At 32.4% G+C, this 12,551-nt stretch overlaps 1 protein-coding gene across 1 annotated transcript; it reads right to left on the bottom strand.

Annotated features, from left to right (window-relative positions):
- Nucleotides 1–4,131: 4,131 nt before the first annotated feature.
- On the bottom strand, nt 4,132–4,693 carry LOC140828417 (protein RADIALIS-like 4). The gene is made up of 2 exons (XM_073191386.1): nt 4,427–4,693; nt 4,132–4,337 (listed from the first exon to the last, which is right to left on the bottom strand). Exons 1-2 carry the CDS (start codon nt 4,681–4,683, stop codon nt 4,310–4,312), a joined length of 285 nt encoding a protein of 94 aa, XP_073047487.1. The 5' UTR covers nt 4,684–4,693; the 3' UTR covers nt 4,132–4,309.
- Between the last annotated feature and the right edge of the window lie 7,858 nt (nt 4,694–12,551).

The following is a 12,551-nucleotide window of genomic DNA, read 5'->3' as shown; positions in this document are numbered from 1 at the left end:
TGATTTACTGAAATTACTTCTTGTTGTTTAAACACGTACTATTTGCAAGATCGTTCATAGGTCGAATATTTAGTCAAGCATTTTAATTGTATTGCATTTTGAAAGATTATTACTTGATTAAGAAAAAAATTTTATTTTTCGCAAATTTTAAGTAGTTTTAAAGTACGGTACGTCACAAAAGCTTTTCCTCGGTGAGTACAGCTGGATTCCATTTAATAAGCTTGTCGTGTTCTATAACTTAATTGATTCATAACTGATGTTCTGAATTGGTCAGTTGAACTGATCTTGAACTGGTTTGGTGAAATCAGTTGGCTAATCAGCTGGACTGATTTCTCTGCTTCAGTTGAACTGGTCAGTTGGGCTCTTCATCGGTTCAGCTCTTCATCAGCTGGCCGGGTTTCTGAAGGTCTTCTGCTGAACTACCTATCTGTTGGACAATCAGTTGAACTGATTCAGTTTGGGCGATCAGTTGGCGCTTTCAGTTTGCGTCTTGATAGCTTCAGTTTTGGCTCGATAACTGATCAGTTCGAATCTTAATCAGTTCCAGTTTCTGCGCACTTAGATAAAATCATTAGAAACAAAATAACAAGTTTTGTTAACGTTGAAATCAAGATTGCAAACAAGAATGTTCCAACATATTTATTTAATTAGCTTCATGAAGGATGTTAGTTTTTGCTACAAGTGAAGGTAAACTTATTGATTTATTGCAAGGATTTATTAATGAACTATATTCATTCTCATCTCAACTTAATTGACCAACATCCGAGAGTAAGAAAAGAAAATTTATGTGATGCTAAACTTGTGATTTAACAGTATGTTTTAATTTTTTTAAGGTATGAATAATCTCTCTTCTTCTTCTCTTCTTAATTTTTTTATATGAAATAAAAATATATATACACATATATAATAATAATAAGAACAATTTTTAGTTTCAATGTTGAGTAAGGTGTCAGTAAAATGTACCCGAGATGCATTAGTTAATAATTACTGAAAAATCACAATACGTTAGATTTTAATATTAATTATATTCAAATTACAGATTACAAGAAAAATAGTTTTTTAAATATTTATATATTGCTACATACGAAAAACTATTTTCCTTGTAATCTGTAATTTGAATACAATATATATATATATATATATATATATATATATATATATATATATATATATATATATATATATATATGTATATTTGTTCATTGTAATTTTTTCTAGATTTGATTGATGTACTGTCATTGTGTTCTGAAAAAAAATCTAAAAGTTTGTTTGTATTAAATCAGTTTCAAAGGTAGGCGGATATATTCGATTTATATTATTGTAAAACTTTGCAGTTAGGTTAAAAAAATAGAAAAATAAAAAAAGAGATTTTATTCTTTGTAAATTTTTCTATTTTGTTTTCAATATTAGTTTATATATATATATATATATATATATATATATATATATATATATATATGTTTTTTAATTTCTAAATTTTTTATAATAATATAAACAAAAAGATAATGATAACTCAAGCTAGAAAATTCAAATTCTGGTGATTCAAACATGTTTGGAATCCTTGAGGAAGTATCTACAACTATACAGAAGACGTGAATGCTTAAAAAATTCATTAAGATGACCAAATTGTGCAAATATCAAAAGAATGACATATTTACTTTTACTATTACCAGCTTATAGTAACAAAATCATAACTATTTCAATATTATACCAAATGAGATGAACCAAAAGGTCAAATTCATCTACAAACAATTCCTTACATATTTGCTGTTTTGAGCAAAGTCAAATTCGGATATTAAAGTAATTGATCATAAAATTCAAAGAAGAGCTATGTAATTGAAGTTGCAGGAGACAAAAGCTACTATTACAACTCATGGTATTAATAAAATTTTGACATTTTCTCTCATTAGGCCTATAAAAAGAGGTATTGTGTTAGCTTGAGTAGTATCATATCCTATTGTAAAATAAAGAGTGTATGTGTATTAGTGTGGAAATAAAAGGTTTAAGTTCCAATATAGTTTTCTTTCACTTTCCTAACTTTGAGTTATGATTTTAGTGTTTATCAAAAGTAAATTCATGGCACGCTAAATCGAATATGTCAAGGTTAAGAAGATGATTCTTGGTGAAGTAAGATTGTTTATATTTTATATATTGTTTCTATATTTCTTTTCATTTAGCTAACTTTTGTTATTGTAGGTATAAAAATGAATTATTTGTTGTTATCAATTCACATCAAATGCTTGGTACCATTGAAGTAATTATCTTAATTTGTTCTTTAATTTTGATACAATAGATATTTCATCAATTATTATTATTATTATTATTATTATTATTATTATTATTATTATTATTATTATTAAATCATATATTTAATTTAGACGATAGTGTGGCTCTGTCGGTTGTTCTAAATGCTATATTATGATTTATTATTAACATCTAACATTTACTTTATCAAAATTGGTGATACTCCTGTAAGAGCTCGGGTAATTCCATGACTCGCGATATTATATGGATACCCAAATCAGGGTAGTTTTGCAGGAGGAGTTCTTAAAAAATCGGGCAGATAAATGCCCAGGACATTGTCTCTCTGGGTTATCAGATGTCCGGGCTTTATAACCGAGATAACTCGATAATAGCACTGCACTCGAGTGCGAAAGCAGGTAATATCTTTTTTCAATAAGCGTACCTGAAAAAATCTTGTTGATTTGACGCAAGGAAAAAGTCAAAATGGCATGACAGCAAGTAGGTGGCTGCTATAAGTGGTAAGCAGCCACTGAAAACAAGAAAAAATTATCATTTTCCTTCTATAAATAACAAGTTTGCTTTGCATTTATGACAGACATATATACACCAGTAACATTTATTTCTCTACACTGGTTTTCTTCATCTTCGACTTGCTAACTTAACTATCGGAGTGGTCACGCCGGACACCTGTCCGACGCCCATTCACGCTCGTTTTCTTGTGTTCAAGACATAATAGAGTTCATTTTTCCTTCATCATCTTCACATCAAGATCCAGTGGATTGCCCGAACCAGCTCACCCTATTCACCCTGATCACATCAACAATTAACATTTACCTTATTGCAACTAACTTTACTTTCATATCTAACTTTTATTTTTCGCTATAACTTTTACTTTACTACAACTAACTTATTAAATCATATATTTCATTTAGGCAATAGCGTGGCTTTGCATGTTGTTCTAAATGAAATATAATGATTTAATTTAACATTTACTTTATGAAATTTAATATTTATACAGATATATATATATATATATATATATATATATATATATATATATATATATATAAATCATATGTACCATATATAAAATATCGGTTAATTCGGTTTTTTTTATAGTGAAAACTATATTATATTATGTATGTGTTTAAATATTTAATTTCTTTTTCTTGGAACTATTATTGATGATGTTTTCCTTTGTTTTACTTTTAGTTAAACATATTACATAAACCAATAATAAATCATTGAGCCTTGACAAATTTATAATTTGTAAACTTCATTCTTGCATTTGTTAATTTATAAATTAATAAATTTAAACTTAAAATAACCTCTCTGTAGATCGATCCCGTACTTACAAACAACCTACACTTGAGTGAATTATAATTTAAGTAGTAGCATGACACACAAACTTTTCTTTTTTGACATGTATAAATTGTCTGTTGAAGTGAAGATCCCAAATCTTTATTTAGTTGGACAACTAATTATAAATATGCCAACATGTGACCCTTAACACACATTAATATCTAATGTCATGTCAATATTTTTTTATATCATATCAGTATTTGCGCCACGACATAGGTTTTATATTATAAGTTAAATTTTAAAGCTTATAAATAACCATTATATTAAGTTAGTAAAATAAAAAAAAATAGATTAAAATGTTTGAATACGTAGTGTAATAAATTTGGCACGGCATGCACTAAATAATATGTAGTGACTACAATTAATTTCAATTGGCAATGCTATGAAACGAATAAAACGAGATGCTAATACGATTGGTATATTAAAGTCAAATAGGATTAGAAAAATATATTTAATTATTGAGCCATTTTTTTAACTGATAAACATGATACACGAGGTTTTGATAAAATATGATACGACCATTAATTAATAATATTTTTAAATTTTTGTTGAAGCTGAGGAAACAGAGAGCCGACATAAGTACATATATTTTATTGGATTATATGAAGAAATCTCTTCAATTTGAAGGTCGACTTCAGATTTTTACGTGCATGCATCTCCTTTTTTGCTGATTCTCAAGCGGTAGATCATAGAGGTTTTAGTTTCACTGAAGCTTGAGATTCTTCAAAAACCTGTCAGAATCAAGAAATTAATGGGTTTGGTTTATATATTTAGTGAGATTAAACAATAGAGTTGGGGAAATCAGTGCTTCCAACATTACCTATGCTCATTGCCATATCCTCTGGGATTTCTTGAAATAGGCCTGTAGTTTGGTATAGGGACTTGATCAGTTTCAATGTGCATGATGTCTTTCACTAGAGCTTCGTAATGACTCTTCACTTCCTCAGCCGACTTCCCGCCGACCGCCCTCGCTATGTTGTTCCATCGATCCGTCGTGTCTTTGTCGTACTTGGCTAAAGCATCCTCGAACTGCTTGTTTTGACTTGCCATCCATGTCGAGCATCGCGACGAGGCCATGGAGCTTTGATTGATACAAGCTAAGTTTGTGTTGGTTCAAATATTTGTCGAGTTGGGAATGCTTATATAGAGAGGAAAAAGGTGGTGGAAGGGCAAAAGACTATAAGTTGTTGACTTTTCAAGTAAAAAAAATGACAAAAGCTTGTGTGAGACGATCTCACGGGTCGTATTTTATGAGAAAGATATCTTATTTGGGTCATCCATGAAAAAATATTACTTTTTATGCTAAGAGTATTGCTTTTTATTGTGAATATCGGTAGAGTTGACTCATCTCACAGATAAAGATTCGTGAGACCGTCTCACAAAGACTTACTCAAAAAAGATTTGATTCAATGGTGTGTTTAGAGGTCACAATTCGAAGAGATTTTGGTGAATTCTTGAAACGTCATTTTCATTTTCTTTTTATCCATTTGATGATAATATAAAATAAAAATGATAGCATCATGAATGAACAAGTGGATTTACCAAATGGAATTTTCGATAAAATAAAAAAAATAAAAAATCTCAAGCACTACTTGTTCGTTAGATGCCCTTTACATGTATAGATGGGGTCGTTACTTTAATAAATAATATATTATTCTAAAGATGTTAATTATGAGTGTTGAATTTTATTTTTCAAGTATATTAACGTAACAACTACACGTAAATTTTTTTATACCATAGTTACTGGCTAGATTGTCCTTTGGAATTTGATGTATTAATGTTCTTTCCTTTTATCTGTATTGAATAATTCTTGAGTAATCTCAATTACTTTATATAATTTAACTGCATATAATCAAAACTCCACTTTAAATTTTATATAGTTAGTATTAAATATTTAGATTCATAATACATAAGAGCAAAGTAGTAATTTAAATTATTTTCAAAAACTAGAAAATATTATCACTCGAGCTCGAGTACGAGTCATGAATGAAGTGTCAAGTTTGAGACATTAAAGCTCGGACCCAATTTAGGCTCGAGCAAAGTGTGGGCAGTGTACTAAATTACCTAAATCTTTATGCTCAAGTATTTTCAGAGTCCTTCCATTGGATTGGGATTTGATTCCTTATCATACCAAATCGACCTTCTAATTTCATCAGCATTACTTTTACTACATGGCCAGATTGATTTCCACTTCCTGGTTCTTGAATTTTGACCATGCTGTCTTTTAACTTAGGAATCAAGTTCATTTTAAAATTCAAAAATATCAAGAAAAGATTTGATTGTTGTGTTTTAGAATTCTTTAACGTTCCATTTTATTTCAAATCCATAATAACATATTCATTGTTTTTCACTTCAAGAAAAACATCCAACAACATGATTTTATCAGTTGTCTTTGTATGAAAAAATTGTTGCTATAAACATTGTTGTTAAAAGTCCGTTCAAAGACAATGAATAAAAAACTCTGTCAAAACAGTTTTCTTTGAGTAGTAACACTTTTAATTACACTGCTTTCGACAACATTTTTCCACACAAAATCCGTTGTCTTTTTATATTTAAGATTTTTTTTCCAATTAATTAAATTATTAATTACCAATCTATTTCAAATATAAAATATAAAAACATCTAAAAAATAATAATAATTAATTGGAATCAATTATTATTATTATAACCTACAAATCGAAACAGTAGTTATTTTCCATATGAATCCACATTTACACAAAGTTTATATATAAAAACTCTTCCAAATGTTAAGTATTCATGAAGAACAAAATACAAACAAAATCCATAAACATAACAAAACCAATTCAATCCTAGCACATATTTCGTGGCTTCTTTCATTGCTGCTGTGGAGCATTGTTCACCGATAATTTTCTTTAACATCTCTCAAAAAAGAACAATGACGAAGGAGTCTGATCAACTTTTCCAAGGGGATCATGTGCTAGGAAATGGGCCACACAAGTTATTGTTAGATACATCGATCCCTGGAAAACAAATGGAGAAATAAATTAGTTCAATTTATTAGTTCAATATTGGATCCACCCGTCAGCAAATAATGGATCAGTAGTACCAGAAAAATACTTCGGATCCATCCTCCGAAACTGCATCTAAATATTATCAGGTCGTCCCCAAATAGACATTAGCATTGCATTTCTAGAGACATTAGACATCTCCGACATTAGACATTAAACTTGACAAAACTCTGCATCTAAAATATATTATCATATCCCCAACGACCTGATGCAATGCTAATGTCTAAACTTTTAGACATTGTGTTGTCCCAAAGTTTTGCAACACTTAGTGTGGAACACATGTTTTCTTATCTTTCTGGCATGATCCACAATCATAGGCAGTTCCTAAGCTTAAATTTGACATACTTCATACAACATAATATTTCTATAGGTTCTTCAATGTCTTGAAGTTCACACGTCCCAATTTTTTATGCCGCAAATTCAGTTCACATACTTTGGTATGTCTGGCAAGCAAGATCTTCACCTAATTGGCAGCAATTATTAGCAGATCTTGTATCTGACATGACACAAACATTATCTTTTTCAAAAATTTCACGGTTATTTTTGTCAAAGTTAACATGCAAATCATTGTCATAAAGTTGACTAATGCTTATTAAATTTGAGTTGAGTCCCTCAACATGTAACACATTGTGGAGTTCTGGCAGTCCATCCACATTCAAAGTCCCTTTACCAACAATTATCCTTTTTCCACCATCTCCATATTTTAGACGTTTACTTTTTAGTTCAGCATAATTAGTGAGGTGATATTTAGATCATGTCATGTGGCGCGAGCACCCACTGTCGAAATACCAACTACCTGCAATGTTAGTTTTCAAGAATGTATAAACAATAGTGCATCGGATTTCGCACTTAGGTACCCAAACTTTCTTTACTAGAGGTTTCTAGTTGACAGTGTTGTGCTTGGTGTTGGGCAACTCCTTGTGTAACATCCGGTATGCTTTCTAGCTCATATAATCATCTCTCAGCTTAAAACAAAAAGTTTTGATGTGGTCTGACTTACAGCAGTAGCGGCAAACGGAACATCTCTTTCTTTGCTTTGGTCTTTGAGTATAACAATTCTTCTTAATCGGTAATACTTTGACAAAAGGAGTTTTTCTTGGAGAGCTTGAAGTAACTTTACTTTTCTTCACAAAAACAGTTGATTGTGACCTAGAGTTGGAAGATTCTCGATAATCAAGTTGTTAATGTATCCAAGACCAGCTTTATTGTCCTTTCCCATCATCAACATTGAGTCAAGTTTTGTCGAACTCGAGTTAAATTTGGAAAGAGTTTTTGTAGCCTTTTCAAGATCATCATTAACTTTGCACAATTCAAGATCCCTCTTACTAAACATAACTTCAATTTGTGACACACATTCTTTCAAAAAAGTATTTTCTTTTAAGATCATCGAAATTATCTTGTTTCTTTTGATCTAGTCCTCTTACAATTCTTCATACATTGTCTGCACATTCTCTGATTAATTTCCTAGACTTCTAGTTTACTCGAATCACGAGAGTGTCTGCATTGAGGCATATTGATTTTGAACAGATGTTGTGACCTGGTGTTGCAACACCAGAGGAACACCTAGCGGATTGACTTGCAGCCTGTGTTTTTCTTTCAAAACAATAGACAAAGAGGTGTGATCTACTCCTTTACTGGATTCCGGATCTTCTTTATAATCTTCGTCACTTAAGGAGACTGTCATACCTTAGACTCATCAATTGCTCAGACCTTGACGTTGAACTGTTCTGGAATAGATCTTAAGACCTTGCTAACCAGTCTTTCATTTGACACTGGATCGCCGAGACTAAAGGCTTCATTTGCAATATCACATAGCCTTCGATAATATTCAACTATTGCCTCATTTTCTTCCATACTCAAACTTTCAAATTTAGAGGTTAACATCCTTAGCTTGGTTCTGCGCACACTCTCAGATTATTCACAGTGATTTTGAAGAATTTCTCATGCATCTTTGACAGAGATGCAATTGGTGATCAAACTACACATGTTGATATCGACTGACGTGAAAATAGGATGGAGTGCTTTTGAATTGAAATTCGATATTTTTATTTCATCAGTTGTCATTGAACTCTCTGACACTCGTGAAAAGTACATGTTGATATGGAGACAACGCAGATATGAAGATACTCGTGAAAATATTCAGTTGTCATTGAACTCTCTGACACTCGTGAAAAGTACAATCTGAATATTTTCGGTACTTTTTTCATCAGTTAGGCACTCGTGAAAAGTACGTGAAAATAGTATATCGAATTTTGATATGGAGATACTCGTGAAAATATTTTGAATTGAAATTCGACTAACACTTTACATAAGCGTTGTCTCCGAGTATCTCCAACACCTCATGGCAACACAACAAATAGCGTGAGTTAGTCACACAAAATCTTCACTTATAAATTCTTCTATCTTCCTTCATTTCTCAACTATCAGCAACAAAAGTCTCTTTAGTCACGCACACCTCTCCTGAGCTGCTCTCGTGTTTTCTTCTTTATGTCCTTTTACCCTAGATTTTATTGCTTTTATAGAGTCCTACACACAAAAAGAAAAATTATTTTCCACAACACATCATCAACAGCGTGTATTAAAAGCACGCTGTGAATATTGCTTGTAATGGCGTGCACCCATATGTGCGCTGTTAAGATTGTTGCACTTGACAGAAATAGCTGGGTGCATTAAAAGCACGCTGCAGATAGTAATATCCGCATCATGAATTTATGTGTGATGTTCATAAATTATATAAACGATAGCATGCAGTTATATGTTAGCTGTTAATAACCTATGCAATTTTCGCAACGCATAATAAAGTCACGACGTTAATAGAATTATTAACAGCGTGCATGTTTATGTGCGCTATTAAAAGTAAATCATGTTAAAAAAAATCGTGTCTAGACATTAACGGCGTACATTGATCTTGTACGCCGTCAATATTATTATTCACAGCATGCATATTTTGATGGATCGTATGCGTAGCTCCTTCGAAGGCATTTCACACACAACAATCTTCAATGAGCTTCAATAGCTCGTGTTCTAAGAATATTAACACCGATGAATTAAATCGAGTTTGGTTTTAAACCAAGCGGAAGAAACTCGAAGTAATCCTTCGTAAAGAAAGCTGAAATGTTAGAAAATATTTTAACTTGTATAAACTGACTAACAGAAAGAACACAGATTAGTTTTTGCATTCTTGTATTTCAGTTATGGTAACAACTGAACACACGAACACTTTAACTGATCAAAACAATTTTAAAACGATAGTTAATCAGTTAAATACAGTAGATATGTTTATGGATGTTCGGAGACTTCAACTGCTCCTACGTCACTCTTCTATCTCCACGGATAGGATCTACTAGAAGACTTTGATTGTCATACAACTACTTTTACAAGCCCACTCAGCTAGGACTTATCCACTGCCTAAACTGAACTCCTAGCTACGACTGAAAACAGCAACTTCCAGTCAACACTTCTTTAATGTCTATGTGAGAAAGACTACATACACAAGTTTAACGTCTTTGTGCAAAATTGTTTTGGGTGGTTTTGAGAGTAAGTATGTGTGTGAGAACTGAACAAGAATGTTCTCACACACTGAGGGAAAGTGGCTTCTAAACTAAGCTGATACAACTATGAAGAATTCTCTCTGGGCTTTAGTGCTTCTGAAAGCTGATATTCAACTGAGCAGACCCTTTTCTCTCTAGTATTGTATATGTTCTTTCTCTCTTTTGAGTCATCACCGATCTTCTCTTTATATAGACGGAAGAAGCTGATCGTACAGTGAGACTCATTTATTGTATCCGTTGCATTTGAATCGGATTCTTGGACTTTGTGTCTCATCGTTTTTACTGTCCTTCTGAACAGTTTTGTCTTTAATGCTCTGAAGCAATGTCCATTATTGTCCTTTGACTGGATAATGGCTCTGTACCTTCTCGCACAGCTGGAATCCACTCAAAAGAATTTATCATCATCCATAACTGAAAGTTTTAACTGATGCTTCGAACTGGTCAGTTGAACTGATCTTTCAGTTGGGCTGGTGAAATCAGTTGACTCGTCAGTGGAACTGATTTCACACTCGTTCAGTTGGACTGATCAGCTGGTTTCTTCATCAGTTGAACACTCCTTCGGCTGGCCAGGCTTCTGAGGTTTTCCTGCCGAATCACCTATCAACTGGTCAATCAACTGTACTGCTCAAATGACGTAGCCAGTTAGGCTGATTCTTTTTGTGCAATCGGTTGGGTCTTCAGCTTTGCGATGTAAACATCTCGTGAGTGATCCTAGATGCTGCACAACTAATATAGATCATTAATAACACAATTAACAAGTTTTATTATCATCAAAATTAAGATTGCGAACTTGAAAAGTTCAACAATCTCCCCATTTTTGATGGTTTCAAAACTTGAGCAACTAAGCGCAATATATTCAGCTTAAGAGTTAGTACATTCAAATTGTAGAAAGCTCCCCCTTAACAACTGAATCAAAGAGATTTTGAATACAAAAGAAAATTCCTCTTTTAAAACTGAGTAGAAAAGAAGGGAGAATCTAAAACAATATTTATTAGTTGATTGAGAGAGTAACTGGAATTTAATACATATTTTCAGTTAAAAAAAACGCTCCCCCTCAGGAACTGAATAAAAGCCCGTATTTGAGAAATATTTTATTTGTCGTTTAATCATTCAAGCATCATAGGCAAGATAACTGAGAATATCTTTTCAATCACAAAGAGACAAATCTGAATAATCGTGATGTTTTATTTGAATAAACTTCCATGTATTTACATATGAGTACATACACCAGTTGAGAAAGAAAATAACTGCTACAACAATAGCATATTTTGAACAACATCAGATATCAGTTGGTTTCTGTGACAGAACTGGATATACCATCAGATGGTTGTCTTGACTACTTTAACTGCTGCATCAGTTGTGAGTTCAATTTGCTAGAGAAACGAGTAAAACTGCTTTGAACTTGTCCTCTGCTTACCCAACTGGTCGAGCAGACTCTGACTAGGCTCACGTGGAGTTCAGCTGGTGATTAAATCAGCCAACATCCCAACATAGATGAGTTTCGTCTGAAGAACAACTGACTTGGTAGGTTTGCAAGTGATTTCTTGTTCAGTGAGCAATTCAGCTGTTCATCGTTGCAGATGTTCCTCAGTCACCTGCAAGCTGATTAAAAAGCTCCGAAGTTAGGAAATTGGAGAAGTGGCCATAACGAAAATTGCAGGACCAATCCTCTCAACTATTTACCAAAGAGCGACATATAAATATTTTCAAATAGTTTTGAAAATCGTATAAAACATTTTCAAATAGCTTTTAACACTATTTTAGAGTAATACTTTTTAAAAACACAGTTTTCTTCAAATGTTCTTCTTAGAATAACCTCGCTCTGATACCAACTGATGGATCGTGTGTGCTAGCGCCTTCGAAGGCATTTCACACACAACAATCTTCAATGAGCTTCAATAGCTCGTGTTCTTAGAATATTAACACCGATGAATTAAATCGAGTTTGGTTTTAAACCAAGCGGAAGAAACTCGAACTAATCCTTCGTAAAGAAAGCTGAAATGTTAGAAAATATTTTAACTTGTGTAAACTGACTAACAGAAAGAACATAGATTAGCTTTTGCATTCTTGTATTTCAGTTATGGTAACAACTGAACACACGAACACTTTAACTGATCAAAACAATTTTAAAACGATAGTTAATCAGTTAAATACAATAGATATGTTTATGGATGTTCGGAGACTTCAACTGCTCCTACGTCACCCTTCTATCTCCACGGATAGGATCCACTAGAAGACTTTGATTGTCATACAACTACTTGTACAAGCCCACTCAGCTAGGACTTATCCACTGCCTAAACTGAACTCCTAGCTACGACTGAAAACAGCAACTTCCAGTCAACACTTCTTTAATGTCTATGTGAGA

The sequence above is a fragment of the Primulina eburnea genome, chromosome 3, assembly GCF_022965805.1.
Source record: "Primulina eburnea isolate SZY01 chromosome 3, ASM2296580v1, whole genome shotgun sequence".
In the NCBI taxonomy this organism is placed as follows: Eukaryota; Viridiplantae; Streptophyta; class Magnoliopsida; order Lamiales; family Gesneriaceae; genus Primulina; species Primulina eburnea.
This window is presented reverse-complemented; position numbering and strand designations above follow the sequence as displayed.

Excerpts from the sequence above, each read along its gene's own strand:
- LOC140828417 (XM_073191386.1), bottom strand. The coding sequence starts at position 4,683 with ATGGCCTCGTCGCGATGCTCGACATGGATGGCAAGTCAAAACAAGCAG. Across the intron at positions 4,338-4,426 it reads GGATATGGCAATGAGCATAG|GTTTTTGAAGAATCTCAAGC; the intron begins GTAATGTTGGAA and ends TGATTCTGACAG.